At 50.4% G+C, this 26,424-nt stretch overlaps 1 protein-coding gene across 1 annotated transcript; it reads left to right on the top strand.

The window, feature by feature from the left end:
* Positions 1–1,702: 1,702 nt before the first annotated feature.
* On the top strand, positions 1,703–20,657 carry CACNG7 (calcium voltage-gated channel auxiliary subunit gamma 7). The gene is made up of 6 exons (XM_044260486.1): positions 1,703–1,711; positions 4,276–4,500; positions 5,096–5,182; positions 5,521–5,661; positions 18,697–18,842; positions 19,246–20,657. Exons 2-6 carry the CDS (start codon positions 4,305–4,307, stop codon positions 19,501–19,503), a joined length of 828 nt encoding a protein of 275 aa, XP_044116421.1. The 5' UTR covers positions 1,703–1,711; positions 4,276–4,304; the 3' UTR covers positions 19,504–20,657.
* Positions 20,658–26,424: the final 5,767 nt, after the last annotated feature.

Below are 26,424 nucleotides of genomic sequence, written 5' to 3'. Positions count from 1 at the left end.
AAGTGGGGAGAAGGTAGCCACAGCGCCAGAGAGAAAGAGCAGAGCCCGGGCGTGGGGGGAGGCGTGAGTGCCGCCGCGAGGACCCAAGTGGGCACGTGCACAAGGAGGTAGAGATGGACACACAGAACACGGGGAGTGTCAGGGAGAGACCCCCGGCCCAGAGACACAGGCATGCACCTACTCACCCAGAGCCATACACAAACTCCCAGACCCACACTGAGACCCAGCGACTGGGGCGGGGTGGGCGCAGTCCTGAGAGGGGAGATGAAAGTCTGGCCTCCTATTGAGAGACCTGGAGACTCCACGACAGAGAAACCAGACAAGCAGAGCCCGCGAACTTAAGAGTCAGCCAGCGAGCCAGAAGACGGACCTCTTTGCCCTGACCCAGTTGCGGGGGTGGGGGTGGGGGGTGTGCGCGCAAAGAACAGTCCCAACAGACTACAGTTCCCAGCAGACACCGCAGCGGACCCTTCCCCCCACAAGTGCGGCCCCTCACCGCTAGGGCTGATGGAAAATGTAGTCCCGGACCCGGGCAGGCCAGTTGAATGGTGTGTCTGTGTCTGTGTGTTTGGAGGGGACTGAGCCCCAAAGCTTCGCAGGCTCCCTCGGGGAGCCCGGGCATCTCTTCGTCTCTGCAGGCTCTTGGGTTTCCGGGACTCAGCCCAGCTGGATGCTGGGGCTCCCCTTGGATCCCTCAGCACCGTAGCAGTAACCCCCGTGCTCTGCCCGCCGCCCCCAGCCCCCGCTCCGACCCTCGGCGGGCGGCCTGCCCCTTTAAGAGTGGCCCCGCTGACATCACGGCGGGGGGGGGGGGCTGGCCCGGCTCCCGGCTCCGCGGCGGCTGCAGGACCCGGCTCCGCTCTGCGCCCGCCTGCTGCTCTGGGGACCCCGGCCCGGGACGCCCCCTCCCGCCTCCTCCAGCCGCCCAGACCCCAGGCTCCGCCCCAGGCCTGGCCAGAGCCCCAGTCCTTATCAGGGGAGCCCCAGGATTGCCCCTGCTCTCTCTCCTTCTCAGGGTCTCTCTCTCCCTCTGTCTCTCTGTCTGTCTCTTTCCCTAGCTCAAGGTGTCTGGGTCTCAGCATCTCTCAGCCCAGGGCCTGTGAGCGTCTCCCTGTCTCTCTGTCTCTCTCTGACCTGTTCACTTCCAGAGCCCCAGAAGCTCTGAGCCCGAGGACAGCGGGGTCTTAGACCTGATCTCTGCCTCTCCTTCTCTCTCTCTGTCTCTTTCAGGCCCCCTCTGTGTTTCCCCCAGTCGCCAGACCTGCGAGTCTCAGCATTCCTCAGCCTCGAGGTCTCGGTGGGAGTCTAGATCCTCGGTTCTGTCTGTCTGCCTCTCAGGGTGCCCCTGCCCCTCTCGGGCTCTCTGCCTCTGTTTCTATTCTCCTTCCCTCCCTGCCTCCCCCATTCTCAAGGCCCATCTCCCTCCCTTCTTGCAGCCTCCCCCTCCCTCCCCGCCCCTCCCCTCCTCCTCAGTAGCCAATGAGCGGCCGCGGGTCCCAGCTCTCGGCGCCGTCCGCGGAGTGAGGCCGCGGGCGCGGGGGGTGGGGGGTGGGAGGCCGGGAGGGGGCCGGGACGCCGGGCTCCGGGGCGGGGGCGGGGGGCGCGGGCATCGGCGACCCCGGTGGCGGCGGCGGCGGCCGGGGCAAGCCGCGGGGCCGGTCATGCGGCTGCGGGGCCCGCGGCCCGGAGCGTGCGCCCAGCCCTGAGCGAGGTGAGCGCGAGGGGAGGGTCCTGGAAGGAGTGGGGGCTCCTCTTGAGGTGGCTGGGAGCTGAGGGCTGGGGCTAAAAGGGGTCTGAGTGGCCCCGGGGTGTGGGATTCTGGCGGTCAGGGCGCCCGAGTTCGGGAGGCATTGGGGGGGTGAGGGGACATTGGGCCTAGGGAATCCGGGAGGACGGGGTCCTAGAGTCCTGGAGTGGGGCTCCAAGACTCTTCATGTCCGAGTCTTAGGGACCGTGGGCCTTGAGGAGGGTGCCGGCCAGGTCCTTGAGGGAGGCGGTCCTGGAGGAAGTGGGGAGGGCCCGGGCCCGGAGAGCAGGACATGTCTGAGAAGGGGTCCCCAGAAACGGGGAATACGTTCCTGAAGAGATTGGAGGGAGACGGAGTTTGGACTTGGGGCTTGGAGAATGGGACTCTTGGGATCGGAATCTCTGAATCCAGGAGAGGTTGCATTAGATAAAGAAGGGTAAGAAGGTGGCTCCAGGCCTGGGGGAGGGTCCCAAAGGAGGAAGGGCCGGAGGAGAATGAGGCGATCTGGGCGGGCCATTTGGAGTGAGACGGAATCCGAGCGAAGAAGGAGGGGGTTTCAAAGGGGAAGTAGAAAGGTGTCAAGGGGCAAGGTCCCAGCTGGGAGTCCAAGGAGCCCGGGGTGGGGGGGGCGGGTACGGGGGTGGGGGGAGCTGAGGTCAGCTACTTGGGACCAGGCAATCGGGGTGACTGGGTTTTCGATGCTTGTTTCCGAGCTGAGCGGGCTGGAACAGGAGGCAGCTGGCGGTCAAGCCTTGGGACGGGGGATGGGAGGAAAAGCTGGTCAGAGCTCGGCCAGACTCGGATCCCTGACTCCTCCAGGAGGCTGGGGGGTGGGGCCTGGTGGGATGGGGGCTCTGGATGCGGAGGTGTGGGGGAGGGGCGGGGGTGATGAAAGTTGTATGACGCCAAGATCCTTGCTGGCATGGGGCAGAGTTTCAAGGCTCTGAGAATTCCCATTAGCCAGGTGTCAAGTCTTGGCTGCATTGTTGGGGAGTGTTTTGGGGTCTTAACCTTCATAGTTAGAAAAGATGATGGGGATCACTGGTATTCAGGGATGGTCTTTGGCTGAGATAGGATGAGACAGAATGGGGATGCCAAGTTGAGTCCCGCAAATTGGAATTGTGCAGTTTGGGGAAAAGTTGGGGGTGGGGGGTCAGGGTGGTAGATAAGAGATTAGGAGCTCCCGGGTTAGGATCTCTAGATATTTGACTGGAATTCGCAAGGCCACAGCTATGAACTGGGGATCTCTTGTTTTGAGGGCCTGGTGTTAGAGGGGTCAGAGTTCCAGGCTGGATGTTGAAAAGAGTTTTGTCATTGGGAGTCCTAGCATGTAAGTTGGAGTCCAAAATCTCTGATAGGGAATTTGGGGATCTTGTGACGGCCAAGGGGGATGAGGAGGGTGAGGATCCTGGGCTTCCTGATTTGGGATTTTAGGGTCCAGAGCCCTGATCCCTAATTTCAAGGATGGCCTAGGGTACTCTGGTTAGAGTGCTGAGTTGGAGGGGAAGGGGATCCCAGATCATGGTTTTGACTTTCTGGAATCTCTAGCCAAAATTCAGGCTCCAGGTCTCAGGGTCCCAGTGTCCTGGGATCCAGGACAGTCCCAGCATCCTAATTTCAGGGCCCTACCTGGATCTGGGATGGGGGGAATTCAGGTTCTGAAACCTGAGATCTGAGTCATGAGCCACGATCCCAGACTGAGGTACCAAATTAAGGTCAAGGCACAGGATCAAAGTTAGAAGGTCATGGGTCACTGTCCTGGTGTTAGACTTAACTATTAAAGGTCAAGATGAGAGTCCAAGGGTTTACACCTAGGTTTAGACCTGTGCTCAGGTCTTGGTTAGTAGGTCCTTGGTTAGTAGGACCCTTAGTGTTCTGGTTAGTAACCTACTTGGGGGATTTCTGGTAGTTATTTAACAGAGTCCAAAAGAAAGGGGCCAGGATGCCAGGAGGCAGCATTGGGGAAATCTGCGTGGTTCCAGTATTGAAATGCTTGATCGGTGTAATAGTTTTTGAGCCCAGGCTCAAGGTTAAGGATTCTGGGGAGGTCTTGTGTCTAGGGTAAAGGTCTCTGGTCAGGGCGCAAGGTGAGGGTTGGAGGGCCTACTTCTGACATTGAGAATATGGAAACTGAGTTCCTATTCATAGTTATGAAGTTTGGGACCCAGGTCCAGCACATGGTTGGAGCTAAGGTTCAGTCTGCGGGTCTGGGCTACAGGTTAGGATTGGAAGGCTGATCCTGGGGTCGGGGATCCGGTGTGGTGTCTCTCATCAGGACCGAGAGCCAGAACACAAGTGTCAGGTTTGGGAAGACCAGTTCTGGGGTTGAAGGTCAACAGTTGATGTCACTGGTTCAAATCCAGAAATACGGTCATGGGTTAGGGCACGGAGGTCAGATTTGAGAAGTTTTAGTTTACAAAATGGTGTCTCTGGCTTGTGGTCGGTGTCCCAGGTGGCTGCATGGAGTTGGGGACTCTAGTTAGTCCCAGCAGGGCTCTCCAAGGCCACAGCTTCTTCTCGTGTCTCAGGCCCCGCAGGGCGCCCCCCGCCGCTGAGGATGAGTCACTGCAGCAGCCGCGCCCTGACCCTGCTGAGCAGCGTGTTTGGTGCGTGTGGCCTGCTGCTCGTGGGCATCGCGGTCAGCACTGATTACTGGCTGTACATGGAGGAGGGAACGGTGCTGCCGCAGAACCAGACCACGGAGGTCAAGATGGCGCTGCATGCCGGCCTCTGGCGAGTCTGCTTCTTCGCAGGTACAGACCCTACCTGTCCTCCATTCAACTGTCCTTGCCTTGCCTGGGACCCGAGGGTCCTTATCCACACTTCCATCCCTCGGGTCTAGATATCCAGAAACTGACCCTGTTTCCTCTCCTGGGGAGGCAAATTTCTACCCGGAGACCCGATTTCTAGCCCTTTATTTCCTGGATCTAAGAGCCCCCATGCCAAGCCCCAAAACCCTGGAGAGTCCCCACTTAAAAGCAAGAGTCTAGCATCAGAGCTTGTCCCCTGCAAAGTTCCAGTGTTGAATGGGCAGAATAAAGAATTCATGCCCTCCAGCGACCACAGAGACCCTCCTCCTTGGAACCCCCCTCCTGCCAATCCTCTTTAGGGATTCAGAAGTTCTGGCCCACAGCCCCTCCTCATTGGGACCCGGAGTTCCAGCCCTGTCCTCAATCCATGGGTCTCCAGAAAAGCTCAGAAAAGGAGCTCCCAGACCTGTGACCCGCCCCGCCTTCCCCCCCAAGAATAGTATAGACAATAATCCCTGGATCAAGCCTCATATACCAGGGGTCTCCCCACGGTGCCACCTGCCCCTCATCCAGCTTTGCTTTCGATTCTTACCCCCAGGCCGGGAGAAGGGTCGCTGTGTGGCCTCGGAGTATTTCCTTGAACCGGAGATCAACTTGGTGACGGAAAACACGGAGAATATTCTGAGTGAGGGGAAGCAGGGGGCCTCGACAAAAGGGGTAGTCCTGGGAGAAAGGGCAGCACCAGGAAAGGGTTGGGGTGGCGGGGAGGAAGTGCAGTGGTTGGATGAGGAGGAGGAGCCAGGTTGAAGGAGTGGGGCCTGGGCAGTGGGTGGAGTCCACAGGAAGGGGGGGGTGTCAATTTAAAGGGTGTGGCCTGGGTGAAAGGGTCAGCAATGAAGTATCCGGAAGGGGAGGAACCACATTAAGGGGTGGGGCCATGCAAGAGGCGTGGCCAGGGGAATGGGGAGGTGTCACCCCCGAGTCCCCCCTCACCCCTTGTCTCTCCCTTTACCCTTCCTTCAGAGACGGTGCGCACGGCCACCCCATTCCCCATGGTCAGTCTCTTCCTAGTGTTCACGGCCTTCGTCATCAGTAACATCGGCCACATCCGCCCGCAGAGGACCATTCTGGCCTTCGTTTCTGGCATCTTCTTCATCTTATCCGGTGAGCTCAAGGAAAGGACTTAGGGCCTGGGGACTGTTTTCGGTTCTGGGAACCTGTGGTCCCTCCTCCACTAAGAAAACCACTTCTTTGCTGTGTGACCCTGGAGGGTTTGCCCAACCTCTCTGAGCCCCACTTGTCTTCTCTGTGAAATGGAGATAGCAGTACCCGTCTCACAGCTTGCTGGGGGGACCCCATTCTAACTAATATTTATTAGGTGCTTATTAGGCTCCGTTCTGATACCACAGACCTGTGAGGCGAATTCTCTTATAGTCCCATTGTGCGGATGTACAAACAGATGGTGGCTCAGGGCCGCGCGACCACGGAGACACAGAGCTGGGCTCACACACTTGCCGTTCACCCCTCCTGGTATTTTAGCATAACATACATCAAAGCTCTTTATTTTCTGTGCGACATTTTATTTGAAAAATTTTCAAACAGAAAAGTGGAAAGCATTTTGGAGTGGGCTCCCATGAGCCCACCACTCAGAGTCAACCGTTACCCTGTGACTAGACTGGCTGTGTCCTGTGTCTGTCCATCTGTCCGTCTTCCAGCCCACCTTATTATTACCTCTTTATGCGGTTCAGTGTGAGTTGTGTCCATATGCTTCATCCTGAATATGTCACCTTGCGTGTCATTAGGTACTTTTCAGTCTTTGTCTTTTCTTTTATCTTTTGAGAGACGAGGCTCTTGTGCCTGAGCTATCTCACACCCTTCCCGTAACATCTCTGCTGCCGAGTTATTATTAGAACTCACTTGATAAAACGGGGGCACTGAGGCCCACAGTTGTGCAGGGAGTTGCCCAAGACACCAGCCTGAGCTGGAGGGGCGGGGGGGAGTGGATGGGGGGAACTGAGTATCCTGAGCTCCCGAGCAGAGTTCTTTCTCAGGCGTCACCCACCTCCAGTGTCAGCACTATCTGGTCCAATTCGGTCCCTCTCGGCTCAGGTCAGGCCAGGTCAGCCCAGGCCTAACACATTTAGCTCATCCATCCGGTCCATTCTGACTCCGTTCAAATTAATTCAACATCATTTCATCAACTCCGGTCACGTCCTTTTCATCCAGTTGATATTTTATGAACAAACCCCGCTTCCAGCTGGCTTCCATACTGTCCCTTGGGGCCTACACCCAGGTCCCTCTCTAGAATTGGCAAAGGGTTGAACGTCCCTGCTCCTCAGCCAGCTAAACCTCCCCTGTGCCTCCAGCCTACCCTGACGAGACCTTTTCCAGAGAAACGAGGGTGCAACCTCCCAGTAAACTTGAATCATGGCGTGTGGAGCTAAAATAAGACACGTACGATATCACCATCCCAGAGCGTCGAGCAGAAAAGTCTCATCATTTTTCATACCAAAAAATAGTGGCCTAGAGAGAGAGAAAGTGGGACAAGGGTAGGAAGCAGGGAGACTCTAATTCAATCCACCCAAAACACTAGACGGAAGATCCCATTGTTTGCTGTTCACAGAAGGGGCAGCATAGCTTCGTGGAGGAGGGGCGGTTGGCCCAGAGGGTGTTTGCGTCCCAAAACCCAAACTCACGCTCCCTCCCGCGATCCTCCAGGCTCTGATGTCCCAGGGCCACGCTGAGGATCAGTGGTGCTGTCAGGACTGGATGTCAGGCTTCTGATGTAACAGTAGAGAAATTTAGGGGGATTGAACCCTACTTCTGGAAGCCCTTCCTCGAGTTCATGTCATAGACTATGGCCTGTGCGTCCCACTTCAAGGAGTCTGTCACGTGCTTTCATGGTTCCGAGGTGTAGTGACTGATGGTTCATGCTACTGGAACCTAGAAAGACCTGGGTGCGAATTCTTCCCCTTAACTGCATGGGCTCTCCATGGTCCCAAAACCCTATTTTTCTAAGGCCGGATTGTTTCCATTCAGCCTAGAATGTAGGTGATTCTTGCCTACTGTGCAGTCCTGAGACAGAGGTGGGGTGAGAAAGGAGAGGGAGTGGAAGTTGAATTACAGAGAAAGGAGAGGGGAAAGGAGCCTTTGTTGATGGAGTTGTCTAGAGGACAAACCCTGGTCTAGGGCTGGCAAACCTGTGTAGGGCCGAAGAGTAAGTGCTTCAGGCTTTGTGAACTGTAGGATTATAACTCGAAAGGAAGCAGAGGTGCAGCGATGGGTATGGCTGTGTCCCAGTGACCCTGGAGTTTGAATTCCATGTAATTTTCATAACCATGAAATATTCTTTTTTTTTTTAATTCATTTATTTGACAGAGAGAGATTACAAGTAGGCTGAGAGGCAGGTAGAGAGAGAAAGGCAGAAGCAGGCTCCCCACTGAGCAGAGAGCCCGATGCGGGGCTCGATCCCAGGACCCTGGGATCATGACCTGAGCCGAAGGCAGAGGCTTTAACCCACTGAGCCACCCAGGTGCCCCTGAAATGTTCTTCTTCCTTTGTTCCGTCCTCCACCCCCAACTCTCTGCACCTTTTACAAATGTAAAAACCATGCTTAGTTCGAAAACCGTGCAAAAACACGTGCCGGGATATGTGGTCGTTTGCTAACCCCTGGTCTCCTCACAGATGTGAAGGGCTGACCCCGTGCTCAGTAAAAACGTACATTTGTTCATTCATAGTTGTAGTGACAGCAGCAACCAAAATAATACACACTTGGTTGAGTGCCATGGTTGGGGGAAGCTCTAAGTGCTTTACGTGAGGTCTTTGTCTTTATTTCATAAGGCAGATGTCGTTGTCATTCTCCAGGTGAGGAAGCAGAAGCACCCAGAGGTTAAGTTGCTCCACGGTGGAAGCAGGATTCCCACCCAGGCCTTCCCTGTGGCACTATGCTGCCCCACCACAATTAAACGTCATCAAAATATGGGGGGCCTGGTTGGCTTAATCAGTAGAGCAAGCTACTCTTGATCTCAGGATCATGAGTTTGACCCTGACAGTGTAGAGATTGCTTAAAAAATAGGATAGTAAATAAGAAATAAAAAATTTTTAAAAATCATAAGAATTGGGGGGCACCTGGATGGCTCAGTCTTTTGAGCATCCAACTCTTGATCTCAGCTCAGGTCTTGATCTCCTGTCATGAGTTCCAGCCCTGCATTGGGCTCCATGCTGGGTCTGGGGCCTACTTTTAAAAAAATCATAAAAAGGAAGGGAATTTATTTATATTTCCAGGATTTTATTTATTTGGGAGAGAGAGAGAGAGAGAGAGAGAGTGAGAGCATGAGAGGGAGAAGGGTCAGAGGGAGAAGGAGACTTCCTGCTGAGCCGGGAGCCTCATGTGGGAACTCGATCCTGGGACTCCAGGATCATGACCTGAGCTGAAGGCAGTCCCTTAACCAACTGAGCCCCCAGGCACCCAAAAAATGAAGGAGATTTAAATCGAAAGGGAAGGATGACAGTAACTGCATCTTAGATCTGGGAGCAGAATAATCTAGTCTAATCAGTTCACGTTCCCAAGACTTGGAGAGAGAGACAGGAGTTGCCTAAGGGCTGGTAAATGGTGGCATTGGCATTCAGTTCTGAAGAAAGGGGTGGGAGGGTTGGGGCAGAGGAGGAACAGGGTCTCACCTGGGATTTAAGCATCTTCAGGGATGGACAAGCAGGAAAGAGATGGGAAATGGGCAAATCAAGGAGGAAGCTTAATGCAGTGGTCTGGGTATGAGTAGCTGGGGCTGGGGCTGGAAAGATAAAAGCAAGTGGATGGCTTTGACAGAGAAGGATATTGACAGAAGAATCAATGGAACCAGATGACTGGCTGGATATGGTTGGCAAGAGAAGCAGGGAGGAGGCTGGAATGACATTGACTCTCTTTATCCAGGTCAGAAGAAGCAGGTTTCCCATGCAAATCCTGTCCTAACCTCTGCCCCCTCAACACGTCCTTTGCATGTGCACTTTCATTTGCTCCTCAAGCATTTACACAGACATCCTACATTGTGTGGCCCTGCACTGAGCACTGACTATGTGGCTGAATCCTAGGTGAATGCTCAATCCAGTCAATGACAGAACAGCCCCAGCCACCTGTCCATCAAAACTACACACCTGCTTCAATCCCACTGCACGTGTGCAAACTCTCCATGCTAGCTTACAAGGTTTTCTAGGATTTAGTTAATGCTCAGATCTCTGACCTCATTTCCTAACCCACTAACACTCTCTCCATTGCTTACAACCTCAGCCACACTGGCCTCCTTCTATTCCTTGAAAACGCTCATCTCAGCCCCACATGAGGACTTTACACTCATTAGCCCTCCATGCCTGGAAGTCTCTTCCTCCTGATACTCAAAGGGCTCAAACTTTCTCTCTTCAGGGTTTCTTTCTGTGACCACAGTATGTAATACTGCCTTGTCCATGTTATACCATCAGTTTGCACGCTTTGTATTTGATTCATAGTTATTGTCATGTTACACGTTTTCTGTCTACTGCTAGAATGTAAACTCTGACAAATATGGAACTTTACAAGCATGCTCTCATTTGTGTCTGCAAAGCCTAGATGAATTGGTGGTACAAAGTACACATTGAAGTATTTGTATAAGAGAGTAGTGATAAGGACAACTTAGGGCATTCTGGGAAAGGGGAGGATGCATTCACTTGGCACAGTCGGGTGGTGGAGAGGGGGGAATGACTTAGGAGGGCTTCCAAGAGGAGGTGACGTCTGAGTAGATGAAGCTGAAAGGGTGAGGGAGAATTTTTCAAGTGAGGAAAGAATAGTGCCTTTTATGGAGGTGGAAGTTCCAGCATCTGTTAATGCCTCAGAAAGTATGGAACACAGGTAGACGCATGTGCAGCTCTCCATGGTGCTGAAATCCTAATGTTCTAAGGCTGCGCTGTTTCTATTCAGCCTGGAATGTAGGTGATTCTTGCCTACTGCGCAATTCTGAAACAGAGGTGGGGTGATGGGGAAGAGGGAGTAGGAGTTGGATTACAGAGAAAGGAAGGGAGAAAGGAAGGAGAAAAAGAGGAAAAGAGAAAAAGGGGGAAAAAAGATTATTTTTGGAGAACCAGAGCTACTATAAAATGTCCAAGAAATAGAAAGAATGGCAAGAATAACTTACCTTTTGTGATTGTTTTCATGTGATTTTCAATTACTAAAAATAAAAGCAAAAGCAACAAAGAACAGCAAACGTTCTTTCTCTTTGGAGATATTTGTTTCCTTATCAACTCTTGTCCCTGATTCGCCTGGCAGAGACTGTTACTTAGAACTACAATGTGAAATATGGAGTTTAAGGTGTGTGTTTGGGTAGTTAGCAGGAATCAGATCAAAGAGTCTAGAATGTTAGGCGGAAGGATGAAAAACCTCCTCTGGTCAGTAAGGAGCCAAGGAAGAATTTTTTTTTTCTTTTTTAAGATTTTATTTACTTATTTGACAGAGAGAGCAAGAAAGCATAAGCAGGGGCAGTGGGAGAAGAAGAGGGAGAAGCAGTCTTCCCACTGAGCAGGGAGCCTGAAGTGGGGCTGGATTCCAGGATCCTGGGATCATAACCTAAGCCAAAGCCAGACGCTTAACTGACTGAGTCTGCCCGGCTCCCCCCGCCACCCTGCCCCAAGGAAGAATTTTTATAAGAGAAGGATTGGGTTTGTTTGGGTTTTAGAAAGAACCAGGATCTAAAGCAGGGGGACAAGGATTTAGGGTTAATGGTAAAAGCATATAAGGTAAGTTTTAACTGGTTGAGAAAACTTGTGGTTGCAAGAAGAGTGTTGATTTATGAGATGGAGGAAGTAAAATGGACTTGACATGATGACTGAACATCTTTGCTGGATGAGAGAGAGAGTAAAATCAGGATGACTCCCCTGCATTGGACTAGGGTACCTGAGTGAGTGTGGGCTGTGGGATTCCTTTGCTATCTCTTTTCTATAAACCTGCTCATCTTTCTAGACCTATCTCAGATGCTTTTCCATCACATAATACTTTGTGGACCCTCTCTTCTTGAATATCAAAATCATGGAATACTAGAAACTGAAAGGGCTATGGAAGTTCAGAGCAAGGAAAGGTTAATTCTTAGAGAAAATGAAGGAATGGTGGGATTTAGCATGGGTTCAAAAAGGGGAAGCAATTAACGATCTTTTCTAGAAGCCCCAGTTGCTTGGCAGGTACACTTATCCATTCAACTGGTGTTTAGTACGTGTTGGATCTTGTGCTAGATGGTGGGGGTGCAGGAGGAAATAATAGGCTAGTTCCAAGTATTCTGGTGGAGAGAGTGATGGGGGGCATTATTTTATCTCAATCGCTCCAGTGTTTTAATGAAAACTTTGAAATTGATAGAATAGTGCAATGAGCACTAGTCTACCTTCCTCCACCTAAATCCTGCATTTTGCTGATGTTTTTGCCATATTCTCCCTCCTTTTCTCTCTCTCTTTTTAAAAAATTCATTTATTTATTTATTTGACAGAGAGCAAAAGTAGGCAGAGAGAGAGGAGGAAGCAGGCTCCCCATTGAGCTGAGTGCCCGATGTGGGGCTTGATCCCAGGACCCTGAAATTGTGACCTGAGCCAAAGGCAGTTGCTTTAACCCATGGAGCCACCCAGGCACACCTCCCTCCTTCTCTCTTTCTCTTTCTCTCCACACGTACTTTTTTGGGTCTTTACTATTTCACAATAAGTCACAGGCATCATGACTGTTAATTTATAAACACTGTAGTATGCATCTCCGAAGAGGAAGGACATTCTTCTCCTACAATGCCATTATCATACCAAGAAATTTTGCCATAGTTCCATAGTATAATTTATCCCATTTTCAGACTGTCCCATTGTTTAAAGAATGCCTTTTATAGCTCCCCCCTCACCACCACCACTGAGATTCAGTCTTGGTTCACACACGGCATTTAGTTCACGTCTCCTTTACTCTAGACTAGTTCCCCCACTATTTTCTTTTTTACAACACTGACTTCTAAAATGAATTGCATTACAAAAATATAGAAGGAATAGTATAAATAAATGAAATCCCATGTATCCTTCCCTCAGTTTCAGTAGTTATCAACATATGGCGAATCTTTTTTTAGTCATACTGCCGTATCTCCCTTCTGTACTTCAGTACATTATTTTAAGGCAGACTCAACCATTAAATCATTTTATGCACAAATATTCCAGTATATCCCTGAGAAATAAGTACTTTGTTATTTAACATAGCCATCATGCCCAAACAATTAAGAGCAGCTACTTAATATCATTTAATACCTAGTCAATGCTCAACTTCCCCCCCTTGTCTCATAAATAAATGCTTTTTTACAATTAGTTTGTTGCAAATCAGGTTTCAAATTCCATTTGTGCATTTAGCTGATAGATCTCGGAAGCCTCTTTTAATCTATAATAGTCTCTCCCCTATTGGTTCCTTGCCATTTATTTGTTGAAGAAATCTGGTCGTTTGTCTTGTAGAATGCCCACACCCCTGAGTTTTCTCACTGTATTCTCTCTCTCTCCTGTTGTGGTGCAAGGTACTCAATCAACCTTCTGTTTCCTGTTGTGGTGCAAGGTACTCAATCAACCTTCTGTTTTCTTATAAAACTGCTGTTGATCCAATCCAGATTTGTGGGGTTTTGTTTCTATTTTGGGGTGCTTTTTTGGAGGCCAAAAATACTTCATAGATAGGGGGTGCTGTTTTCATCCTACTGCACTGCATGCAGACACATAAGAATGCCCGGTTGGCTCTTCCTGAGATGTTAAGGATGATCACTGTTTCAGGTGTTACCAGCTTGGCCCCCGTCACTGTCCTTTTGAAGACTGGAGGCCAGGGCCTCATGTAGAATGCCCCACATCCTAGGTTGGTTTGACTGTTTTCCCAAGGCATCATTTGATTTGCTCCTGTTTCCTTGTGTTTTCTAACCTGGAAGTTCTGTCTAGGCTAGAGGCTTTATTAGATTTGGGTTAGACAGGTTTGGCAAGCAAACAGAGGCAGAGCTGGTGCCTGCTCCTTATATCCCAGCCCTTCGGGTGACAAAGACTGTCAGGTAGAAACTTGATCACGTCGGAACCCTTAATAAAAGTGGTGACCATCGGGGCTGTTCATTGATAAGGCACATTTTCCTCTTTCCAGTTAATATGTGGTTTGCCAGGTAATGCTTTGGTACCTTGGGAAGGTAAAACCCTCCCCCATTCTACTGAAATTTGGGGGAAAGATTTTAAACCTATAGAAAAGTTGCAAAAATAAAACAGTGAACTCTCATATACCCTTCATCTGGACCAAATTTTAATATTTTGCCACATTTGCTTTCTCTCTCTATATATATGTGTCTGTAAGTGTATATATCATATCTGAGATATTTACAGACATAAATTTATGAACCACTGGAACATAAGTTGCAAACACCTCACTCCTAAATACTTCAGCAAGTATCTCCTAAAAACAAGTGTACTCCCTCTTCTCACCACGGTGTAATAATCAAATTCAGGAAGTTTGACATTTGTCCAATCTTACAGCTAAAGCACAGTCCATACTCAGATTTCACCAATTGTCCCAGTGTTGTCTCTTAGAGTCATTTCCCCCCATTCAGTATCCGATCTAGGATCATGCTTTGTATGTCTTTGTCCTGTCTCTTTTGTGGCCTTTTATCTTTTATGGAGCGCCTGCACCTTTTTAAAAAAGAAATATCTTTGATGTCGGCTTTTTTTTTGAAGAGAGCAGCCAGTCGTCTAGTAGAATGCCCGTGGTTTTCTTAGGAATGGATTCGGGTTACACATTTTCAGCAGGAATCCTACGTAAATGGAGTCACGGCAGGCTCGCGTCAGGAGTGAGCAGTATCTGTCTGCCCCGCTTTTGGTGGCGTTAGTTCTAGTCGCTTGCCTGAGATGGGATGTTAGGTTCCTTTATGATAAAGGGAGTCTAAAAGAAAATCTCTTTATAATTAATAGATATTCCAGGGGAAGGTTCTGTCGGGCATACAGACAGATATAACATGATTTAATGCCATTGACGATGTTGGCTGTGATCCCAAGATTACTTGTAGGGTTGCGTAATGGTGTTTTGTAAATCTGCTGTTCCATCTACATGTATACCACCAAAAAGAAGAATTTTCTCTTTTGTTTTATTATTTATTTTTTATTTTTTATTTTTTTAAGATTTTATTTTATTTATTTGAGAGAGAGAGACAGTGAGAGAGAGCATGAGCGAGGAGAAGGTCAGAGGGAGAAGCAGACTCCCCATGGAGCTGGGAGCCTGATGTGGGACTCGATCCCGGGACTCCAGGATCACGCCCTGAGCCAGAGGCAGTCGTTTAACCAACTGCGCCACCCAGGCGTCCCTTGTTTTATTATTTATTTTTTAAAAGGATGTCAGTATGGGTTCACAGTTTTTAAAAATTCAGCACGTTCTATGCCGTTTCTTTTCTTTTTTTAAGATTTTATTAATTAATTTGCCAGAGAGAGAGAGAGTGCACATGAGCGGGGGAGCACCAGGCAGAGGGAGAAGAAGGCTGCCTGCTGAGCAGAGAGCCCAATGTGGGGCTTGACCCCAGGACCCTGGGCTCGTGACCTGAGCCAGAGGCAGCCACTTAGCCTACTGAGCCACTACTGATTTGTTTTAGAGACAGTGTGGTGCATACGTGAGCATCCACACTGAGTGGGATGGGCAGAGGAAGAGGGAGAAAAGCAGACTCCCCGCCGAGCATGGGGCCCATTCCCGGGGCTTAATTCCACAATCCTGGGATCATGACCTGAGCCAAAATTGAGTCATGCAGGTATCCCAGCACGGGCCTTACTTCCATTATTCCTTTTGTTCTTCCACTTGTCCCTAGTTGGATCAGGGATCCCCTTTCAAACTAGTCCCTGCATCCTCTCCTGACATGTCCCTCTCATTTTTTGAGTTTTTCCTTCCTTTGTGGCCCAAGTATAATTTTACTGCCTCTCCCCAGGCTTCAAATGAGTGATTTCTTCTGGAAGCCCTTGCTTCTTATTTAGTGGGGAATGCTGTTAGAGACCAAAAGCCGGGCGCTAAGTATGCTCATTGCTACTGACACCCGGGGTTTTCTTCATCTTGCGCCATTCTGATCTGTGTCTTCCCTTTTTTAGCACCAGAATCCAGCTCCCTAAATATCAGTATATTTACAAATGTGCTCAGCCCTACAACTGCTTAAGGGCTGCTGCCTCTAAGCTGCTCTCCCAGAAAGAAGTAAGGTTCAAGGTTTCTTTGTGGATCTTTTGTCTTTAGAGTGAAATGTAATCAAAGTACTGTATCCAAGAGTTACTAGAATACTTTTACCCCTTCCTGGGGTGGTATCATCATTTGATAGAAAATTAGCTGTTTATTTTTGTTTGTATCCAACTTTAGGCTTTCTGTCCCCATCCTTGTTGATCTTAGCTTCCAAATGTATAAATGATGAGCATTCTTCCAAGGGTCCAAATCATGCAAAAATGTGTACTCAGAAGAGCACCGCTCCCTTCCTAGGAGTGTCCCTCCCTCCCTTCCCTTCCATCTCCTGTAGGTGACCAGCCTCATTCGTTTGCTTTCCTTACTGTGTCTCTTTCTGCAAAAATAAGGAGATGCCCATTTGTATTTTATTTTACTTACTTATTTGTTTAAGAGCTAGCATCCTGTATACTCTTTTGAGGGTTACTTTTTCTTTTAAACTGAGTGACAGAGTCTGGGACTATCATTGAGCTCCACTCCAGTTCCCAGGAACCTTGCTCATTCTCATTTCACAGTGACACGGTCCTCTGCTCCGTGATGTTTCCCAGTCTGTCCCACTAATCCTCTGTGTAAGTTCTTGTAGGTCATTCCAAGGGTTTTGTAGTTCCGGGTAATGACATGGATTAGCATGCATCTGTGTCCTTTTGCGTGGATGGACAGAGAACTCCAGGGTCATACTATAGGTTAGATGGCGGAGTCGAAGGGCCGACCCCTGCACAGTTTTGACAGGCATGGCCTGCCCTCTCACTGGGGCTGGGCCATTTAGCATTTCCACCAGCAACACATAACAGCTCGTTTCCTCATTGCCCCGGCCTCATCAAAAGAATATGCTGTGAAACTTTTTTTTTTTTTTTAAGATTTTACTTATTTATTTGTCAGAGAGAGGGAGAGCGAGTACAAGCAGGAGGAGCGGCAGGCAGAGAGGGAGAAGCAGGCTCCCTCCCAGGACCCTGAGATCATGACCTGAGCCGAAGGCAGGAAGACAGACGCCTAATGACTGAGCCCCCCAGAAGCCCCCAGTAACATTTTATTTACACACCCTGACATGAGGAATCCATATACTTTGCAAACCGAGATACTACAATAGTCAAAACATGAAGTTCACAGAATTCGGTGGTTGTGGTATATTTGCCAGGTTGTGGGACCACCCCCGGGGCCTGACTTCACAACATTTTCATCACCCCAGCAAGAAACCTCATACCCTTTAGCAACAGCTAGTGGGAATCTCCCCTCCACCCCGCTCCTTGGCAACCACTATTCCACTTTCTCTCTCTATGGATTCGCCTATTTTCGACATGGCATATAAATGGAATCATACGCTATGTATCTGCCTTCTTTCTTTGAGCTTATTTTCTGAGTTCATCCATGTGGCAGTATAAATCAGTATTGCATTCCTTTTTTTGGCTGAATAATATTCCTTTATACGGCTATCCCACATTTTGTTTATCCATTTAGTTGATAGACACTTGGGTTGTTTCCACTTTTCGGCTATTATGAAGAATGCTGCTACAAACATTCATGCAAAGTTTTTGTGTGAACATATGTTTCCTATTCTCTCGGGTGGAGATACCTAGCAGGGGAATCGCTGGGTCATGTGGTAATTCTATCTTTAACACTTGGAGGAACTGCCAAATGAAACTCATATACTTTTTACATGCCACAAAATACCACTCTTCTTTTGATTTTTTTCCGACAGTTTAATCACAGAAAAGCCATTCTTAGCTCGCAGGCCATACAAAGGCGGTGGCCTGGATGGAGCCCATGGGCGGTCGTTGGCCGACCCCTGTTGCAGGCAGTGGAAGGAATACAGATTGCGAGGGGCACACAAGTGTTTATTTGTGGATTCTGGGGGACGATGCCAATGGGGATGACTTGGATTGATTTAGGGTAGGACACTTGATCACCTCCTTAAGCCACACTTGGTATGGCTGTTGCTTAAAAGAGGTTCAGCTTGAAGAAGTGGTAGTTGCCTCTTAACAATTTATCAATGCAGACATCTCCTCTGCACCTTCTCCGTGTGCCTCTGTTCCCTCAGCTGTCAGTGTTGATAAAAATGATACCCACTGGAGGGGCGGCTGGGAGGTTTGAAGAAGCTGATACATACACAGCACTGAGAACAGTGCCTGGTATTGGGCAAGACCTATAAGAGCAGTTGCTATTGTTTTATTAATATTATTACTGAGGTTGTGGCTGTTATCCACAGTTTCAACTTGGGCCTCATCCTTGTCCCCCTGGCATGTCACAATTAGTCTCTCTCTTCATTCTCTTCCCAGAACCAACCATCTTGCAAGGGTTCTTCTAACACTCTGAACTGAACCTGCCCTTCCTCTGCTCCTGACCTTCCATGGCTCCCTAGTGCCCTTGGCATTTGAGGCCCATTATGGCCATGTCTCTGTCCCTTTCTCTGGCCTCATATTTTGTGGCTGGGGCCGGTGTTTTGGCTATATGGATGGATCAGTTTGGTGCTCCTTCTCCAACCCTTTGGCCATGCTGTTCCCTCTGGCTAGAGGGGTATAACTGTGTACTCTTCTCCCCAGGCCTCATCCTTTAGGACTTGGACAAAGGCCCTTCTTCCAGGAAGCTTTCCTTGACTTCCCCTGCACCACCCCCACCATCCCTGCCCATCCCCTAGGTGGGTTGGTGTCTCTCCTGGACCCACAGGACTCTGTGCTGCTACTTCCCTGACTGCGCATATCACCATTTATGTGACTACCCACCAGTGTCCCTAGTTGCCTTCCCCAATTGCCTGTGAACTCCTGGACTGTAGATTAGGGGAGGGGGGAAGAGAAAGTTCATTGTCTCCAGAATCCCTGCAGCCGGCCAAGGCCCAGCACACAAAAAGGTTTCAAAAAATGGATTTAGTTCAGGACTGAGCAGGGAGGAAAGGGGAGGGGATGGAGGTGAGATGGGGGAGGGGCTGGGGCTGGAGAGAGGGACCCTCTGCTAAGATACCAAGGGCACCCTCTGCTCCCCAGGCCTCTCCTTGGTGGTGGGCTTGGTTCTCTACATTTCCAGCATCAACGACGAGGTCATGAACAGGCCCAGCAGCTCTGAGCAGTATTTCCACTATCGCTATGGGTGGTCTTTTGCCTTCGCCGCTTCCTCCTTCCTCCTCAAAGAGGTGATGTCTGTGGGGCCCAACCGGAATGGAGACGGGTCTGGAGGAGGGAGGCTCATTCCTGGGGGCATAGATGATGGATTTAAAAGGGAGGTGGTGACTGAGGACCTAACCCCTGGTCCTGGAGGAGGGTCTGGCAGCTCCCAACTTCTGGGGTCCTGGTGTGGGGGAGGGGCTGGGGCCTGGACTCACTCCTGGGTCTGAGGGAGGAGGGACTGAGGGTCTGGACTCTTGGTCTGAGGAAGGAGGGGGCTGGGGGTTTGGAATCCAGGGAATGAGGGAGGAGGGGGTTGGGAGTCTGGACTCCTGTGTCTGAGAGAGGAGGGCCTGGGGAGTGGGTCTGGAGTCTTGGGGTCCTTGGGAGCTCGGGGCCAGCCTCTGGGACCCTGACCCCGCATTGCCACAGGGGGCCGGCGTGATGTCCGTGTACTTGTTCACCAAGCGCTACGCGGAGGAGGAGATGTACCGCCCGCACCCGGCCTTCTACCGCCCGCGCCTCAGCGACTGCTCCGACTACTCGGGCCAGTTTCTGCAGCCCGAGGCGTGGCGCCGCGGCCGCAGCCCCTCCGACATCTCCAGCGACGTCTCCATCCAGATGACGCAGAACTACCCTCCGGCCATCAAGTACCCGGACCACCTGCACATCTCCACCTCGCCCTGCTGAGGCCCGCCCCTCCGCTCTCCCTTCTTTTTCCCCTCCTCCTCCTCCTCCCCCCTTGGGGGTCTCTAGGCCCCAGGGCTCCGCTCTCTCCCTCGGAACTTCACGACCCCGCCCCCCCCATGCTGCGCACGCTTTAGCCCCGCCCTCTTCTCGGTGGCCCCGCGCCTCCATGCTGGTCCCTATACTTTCCAAGGGCTCCTTCCCTCTTCGGGGTCTCTCGACCTCCTCGGTCCCAGCCACTCGCAGACGGCCCCCAGTTTCTCCCTGGTCCCGCCCCCTCCCTCTGGCCTTCACCTCCCCACCAGTTCCCAGCGGCGGGTTTCCCTGCCCCGCGCACTGCACGCTGGGGGCCAACGGTGCAGGCGCCCACCCACCCTGAGCCCCGCCGCAGGGGCGCTGGGCTGGAGAGTAGGTTGGGCAGCCGCCTGGAATGCCAACTAGCCTCTTCTCGCCTCGGCCCCGACTTCTCTATTTCCCCGCCCAATCTCATCTCCGGATCTTCTGGGCCCTCGGGTGCAGCGGGCAGTCTTCTTGCTGCGCCCGCAGCTGAGGGTTGGGTGGGAGGCTGGAGGCCGGGGTGTGCTCAACCCGGTGTCCCCCCTCCCCAACTCAGTTCTCTACTCCCCTGGGAGGTCCCATTCTTCCTCACCGGCTGGGCTCTTCTCGGCCCCCTGAAGGTCACCTGCCTTTCAGGGGGCGCCGTCGGAAGGATCTCCTTGCTTTCTCAGCTGCCCTTGGCTTCTTTTTCTTTCTCTTCTTCTTCGAGCTCGTTCTCCCCTCCTCCTTCCTTCCGCTCACCCAAAGCCCCTAGGTGCATCTAGACCCGCACGCCACACAACAGGGCTGGAGACTCTAGGGTGGAGGGAATTCCTCCGTGCCATTTCCACACCTGTGCCGGCCTCTTCCCCCTCGAGGCCCCGTCGGGGGAGGGAGAGGCAGTAGCGGGGGTCGAAACCCCCCAAACCTCGAAGTCTTCCATTTTCTGGCACTCCCCCTCATTGAAGTCCCCCTTCCCATCTTAGACCCCCAACTCTGGCCTCTTTCAAGGGTCCGTCCGCCCCCTTGGACAGATTTGGGGGGAAGGTCACCAGAAACTCGCCCTTCCCCCCATTGGGGGGCGGGGGCGAGGTAGCACAGTGTTGTACACGGAACCAGAAAGGCCCGGGGGGGGGGGGGAGGGGGGCAGGGGAGGGACGGGGGCTTTTAGTTTGCATCTGAGGGGGGAGGGGGGAGGGGGGACCGCAGCAGTTAACCTGTCTTTACGCAGCGATTTTTAACGAGGCTGGGGGGAGGGGGGCTTCGGGGTGGGGAAGGGGTGGGGTGGGGGGGCCTGGCTCTGTTATTTGCCGTGTATCATATGTAAATACCGACAGAAACTTCAATAAACTTTATTTCAAACACGTCTCCGCCTGCCGAGGGGGAGGGGATCGGATACAGGGTCTGGGTCCTGGTCTCTGCCCCCAGGGTGGGGGCCTCTGAGTTCCGCAGAACAAGGTTAGGTTGGCCTTTGTTAAGTTGCTTAATCATCCTCATTATTAACAGCAGCACTTTATAATTCGCTCCGTGTAAAGCGTGTAGGACAGCAAACAACACCCATCAGGATCAATAAAAATTAACTCTTGGTGTCCCCATGACCACTTAGAGTACTGTAACTCTCGCTGGCCTGCCTTCTACATTTATTGCTTCATCGGGTTTTCTCCCCAAGCCCACGTGTTGAATTTCTTGAAGTCATTTTGCAGATAGGGCCCTGGAGGGGAGATGACCCCACTCGGGGTCGCGTAGCTTCAAAGTGGCAGAGGTAGACCTGAAAGCAGGTTCATCTGGTGCTCAAGCCTCAGCTTCCCTGCGCTCCCACGGTAAGCAGCGGGCTCTCCCAATGCTCTGTTGGGAAACCATGGCTGCATTTGTTGCGCCCCTACTGTGGGATGCACGCGTTCCTCCCCAACGTGATCTCACAAGACGTTGCCCACAGGCCCTGTCTGAGGCTTCGGAGCGGGCCCTGAGATCTGTGATCTCACCTACTCCATGGAGGGGCTGAAAACAGCCTGGATGTTTACCAAGCTTCTCCTTGAAGTGTATTGGAAAGGAAACAGCGCTAACCCTTCGGCTCTTTGCCTTGTTGGGACTTAGGCTCTTGGGGGCGAACAGGACAGCTCCCACAATCAAGACCACGCTGGTTGGATTCTCCCAAACCTCTTGGAACTAGGCATTGCAAACAGCCCCATTTTGTAGAGGAAGAAACCAGCACACCGGAGATAAGATCACCCAGCTGGTAAGATGCCAGGGAGAAATTTCTCCCAGGCCTATCTGATCCCAGAACGGCCTCTCTCAAGCCACTCTATTTCACTACCATGACTTCGATGCAAATTCATCCTGTGACCTTGAGAAGTCTTTTAATCTCTGGGGCTTCAGTTTCTTTTTCTGTAAAAAGGAGGGGGGATGGGCAGAAGGACTCCAAATCCCTCTGGAACAGGGAGAGTGGTGGGGGCAGGTTAGCAGGGAAGAAGACGATTCAGCAGGATCAGATTCCCTGAGGGAAATATTCTGAGTCATTTCCAATGGTTTCAGGAATTTCTGGAGGTCATGTTTGAGATCTGGGTTGGCAAAGAGGTTTCAGCTCCTTTGTCAAGAGGAATCAATTCCTACTGGCTGCCTGGAACATGGTGTGAAGATGGATTTTTAATATCTGTCTGCTCAGTGGGAAGGGATGTCCCACTAATCTTGCTTGGGTTGATTGGTGCTGTCTGCCATCCCTGTCGATTGGTGCTGTCTGTCTTGACTGCAGAAAGGACAGTTTTGGAGCAAGTGCTGGATGTTTGCTGGATATTTGCTCATTTTGTCCAAAACTTAACAAACCTAATGTCCTAAAGTTTAAGTTCTTTTTTAAAAAAAGAACTAACCAAGATTTTTGGTTTTGTTTGGTTTGGTTGTTTTGTTTTTTACATTTTTGAAAATGGAATGGGATCTTAAAGATTAAAGATTTCTTTATCTTTATTTATTTGTAAATTAATTTATTTGAGAGAGAGACAGAGAATGAGAAGGAACAAGTGAGGGGAGGAGCAGAGGGACAAGCAGACTCCCTGCTGAGCAGAGCTGGATGAGGGGCTCAATCCTAGGACCCTGGGATCATGACCTGAGCTGAAGGCAGAGGCTTAACCCACTGAACCACCCAGGAGCCCCCTGGGTTTAAACCCACATACAACTGAATACATAGTGCATACAGGTAGTTTTGACATGGCGTTTATCGTTGTGTACACAGAGTTCTGCCCCTCCCAGTTTCACAGGGCCATGTATTACGAAGAGTACTCAGTATCAGTTATATAATGCTACCTTATTGTTTTTCAAGGACACTTAATAACGACAGTTTGCATAAATTAATTGCATAATTTATTGACTGCTTTCTATGTGCCAGCCACTTTGTATCCAATAGCCCAGGGAAACTGGTGCTTTTCTTTTCATCCCATTTTTATAAAATGAGATCCTGGAGATGCAGAGAGGTAAAGTAAACTTTTCCTGGTCTCACAGCTTATAGGCGGTCAAGTTAAGATTTGAAACGTGGGGGTTTCCTGAACTGATCACACTTAACCACTGAGCTGTATACTCTGAGTATGTTGAGCCACAATGTTCCATCTGTTTACCTATCATAGTTTTATTTGTTTTAAGAAGGCTCCAGCTTGGGGCACCTGGTGGCTCAGTGGATTAAGCCTCTACCTTTGGCTCAGGTCATGTTCCCAGGATCCTGGAATGGAGCCCCCCCACCCCCATAGGGCTCTGCTCAGCAGGGAGCCTGCTCCCCCCTTCCCCCGCCTGCCTCTCTGCCTACTTGTGATCTCTGTCTGTCAAATAAATAAATAAAATCTTTAAAAAAGAAAAAAAAAAAAAAAACGGCAGCTTCAGCCTGAACTCCAAGCCGAATCTACTGACAGAACCAGCCAGATGCCCCAACTATCACATTCTTTTTTTTTTTTTTTAAAGATTTTTTATTTATTTATTTGAGAGAGAGAGACAGTGAGAGAGAGCATGAGCGAGGAGAAGGTCAGAGAGCGAAGCAGACTCCCCATGGAGCTGGGAGCCTGATGTGGGACTCGATCCCGGGACTCCAGGATCATGCCCTGAGCCGAAGGCAGTCGTCCAACCAACTGCGCCACCCAGGCGTCCCCCAACTATCACATTCTTACACCACATTACCCCACTCAGTTAATTTACAGAATAATACCACACATGTTAGTAGTTCTCAAAGTGTGGCACAGGGACCCTGGGGCCTCCCTGAGACCTGATGAAGGGGTCCATGAGGTCAAAACCATTTTTACAAGAATACTGAGATATGGTCTGCCATTGTCACTTTCAGTCTCTCATGCGTGTATAGGGCCCAGGGTCTTTTTGTATCTATACAATGGGTGCTATCAGAATAAATTGAATGCAGAAGGAGATATGAGAACCCCACTTTCTTCTGGTAGACCAAACACTGTATAGATTCTCAAAAATATAAGCCAACACCACTGTATTTTTGTGTGCACTTGGGAAAATACAATTATTTTTCACTAAAATGAGTTGTCTAGGTAAACATTCAATGATTTTATTATTTTACTGAAATTAATACAGGTTGTTAAGTCTCCCCCGTTTGAATTTTGAGTATGTTATGTGTCCACAGACATAACACGCAGAAACCAACGTTTTTGGAGGTCCCTTGGCATTTTTAAAAAAGATTTTATTTATTTATTTGACAGGCAGAGATCACAAGTAGGCAGAGAGGCAGACAGAGAGAGGGAGAAGCAGGCTCCCCACTGAGCAGAAAGCTGGATGAGGTGCTCAATCCAAGGACCCTGGGATCATGACCTGAGCTGAAGGCAGAGGCTTCAACCCACTGAGCCACCCTGGCGCCCCTCCCTTGGCATTTTTAAGCCCATAGAGGGGTTCTGAGAGTAAACACATTAAACATCTCTGCTGTTTTTCAAATGTAGAGATTCTCCCCATTTTTTTTAACAGCTGTGTGTGTCCCTTGAATGGAGGTCAACTTATTTTAGCAATAACTCATTTTTAAAATTTAGTTTTATTTTATTTATTTATTTCAAAGAGAGAGAAGAGAGAAAGCACGAGAGGGGAAAGATCAGAAGGAGAAGCAGGCTCCCTGCTGAGCAGGGAGCTGGATGCTGGACTCGATCCCAGGACTCCAGGGTCATGAACTGAGCCAAAGGCAGTCACTTAACCAACTGAGCCATCCAGGCACCCCCTAAACTCATTTTTATTATACTTTTAATGTTTAGTCATGAATTTCAAATTTAAGCAGCAGAGGACCAAAAGAAAAAAGTGCCTTTCATCTTCTCACTGATCCCAACCCCCCCACCCCTGGGGGGTGGGCAGCTTTAGGTGTATCACAGTTGGGGGGTGCTGTTGGCCTCTGGTGGGTAGCAGCCAGGGAATGGTACCTACGGGATGCTCTCTGATGCCACCACAAAGAATGATCTGGTCCGATATGTGACTAGTGCTCAGGATGAGGAAACCTGCGTTAGACAATAACTTTGCATTCATGTATTCTCCCTTGCTTTTTAAAAAAATTTTTATTTTTACTGACACAAATGAGATTTTGTTCAATCTGTCAATAGACAGTGAATCTTAACTTGCAGGAGATTAGGGGTCCCTTCAAGAACCGGATGAAAGCTATGAGTCTCCAGAGAAGAGTACCTACATTCACAAAATTTCAGAGGCAATGTTCGGCTTCACAGACACCCCAAAATCCTGCCAGAATTCCTTGGATGTGTGACTTTGAGTCATCATCCCAGGACATCCCATTTGGAGCGAGATCACTGCCCCCCTCCCCATCCCCTTTACAGACAAGAGCACAAAGTGCCCAGAGCACAGGGATTTGGTTCTGGGGTCCCTTGGGGAGGCAAGGAAAAGCAAGGATTAGAACTCAGGCCACCTGATTCCTCAGCACTGGAATATTTCCACTTCACCCTGAATGAGGACATTTTAGAAACGCTGATCTTCTCTTCCTGGTACAGCGGGAAAACACGCCACCACCACTCTGTTCCTCTTGAGAAAACACAAAGGCCCCAGCTGTTGTTGACAAGATACACTCAAACACCTGGGAGAACGCATACTCAGGATATGAGGCGGGAGAGGGGTTGGACAGGGATGGGAGGTTGTAATTGGCTGCCAGAGGACCCTAGAATATGTATCCCCTTGTTCTCCGAGTCTTTCACTCCTTCCTGCATCCGTCTGTCCCTCCGTCCGTGCAGCACCTGCAGTACCAAAACCAGGCTCTGGAGGAGAGTGAGGGGCACCAGCCCCTACTCTGCTGGGGGGACAGACTAACATGCCGGTCACAATGCCAGGTGGTCACCCTCCTCTAATGGAGGCACGACAGGGCATGGGGGAAGTGCAGCTATTTCCTCTGATGCAGCCTTGGGAGGTCAGGGAACGCTTCCCAGAGGAGGAAGCATTTCAGTTGAGTCTTCATGTGGGAGACAGAAGAAGATTCCAAGAGATGGAAGAGATAGAAAGGGGTTCCAGGTGAGGGAGCCACACTCAGGAACTTCAGAAGTGTGAAGGAGCTGAGCAGAGTGGGGGAAACCACTCCAGGCTCCAGGAGGCAGCTGTGGAGATGGCATAAGACAAGACTGGCGCTTCTGGCAAAGGACACAGGTGAAGAGCTTGTATTTTCTCCTGAGGACAATAGGGAGCCATAGGAGAATTTTGAGCAGAAGAGGGAAAGGGTCCACTCTGAGTGTTAGGGAGTCTTTAGGGGCCAAAGGAGAATCGGGCTGAAGGGAGACTGGTGGCATCCACTGGCTGGTGGGACAGTCCAGACAAGAGCAGGACAGAGAGAAGGGGATGGATATGGAAGGGATCCTGGAGAGAGAGGAGTCTGCACACGGGGACTGACTGACTGGTTGTGGGAGTGAGAGGGAGGCATGGAGAGCG

This window comes from Neovison vison, chromosome 7 (assembly GCF_020171115.1).
Source record: "Neovison vison isolate M4711 chromosome 7, ASM_NN_V1, whole genome shotgun sequence".
In the NCBI taxonomy this organism is placed as follows: Eukaryota; Metazoa; Chordata; class Mammalia; order Carnivora; family Mustelidae; genus Neogale; species Neogale vison.
The sequence above is the reverse complement of the archived record's forward strand: the minus strand, read 5'-3'. Positions and strand labels throughout refer to the sequence as shown.

Excerpts from the sequence above, each read along its gene's own strand:
- CACNG7 (XM_044260486.1), top strand. The coding sequence starts at position 4,305 with ATGAGTCACTGCAGCAGCCGCGCCCTGACCCTGCTGAGCAGCGTGTTT. Across the intron at positions 4,501-5,095 it reads GCGAGTCTGCTTCTTCGCAG|GCCGGGAGAAGGGTCGCTGT; the intron begins GTACAGACCCTA and ends TCTTACCCCCAG. Across the intron at positions 18,843-19,245 it reads CCTCCTTCCTCCTCAAAGAG|GGGGCCGGCGTGATGTCCGT; the intron begins GTGATGTCTGTG and ends GCATTGCCACAG.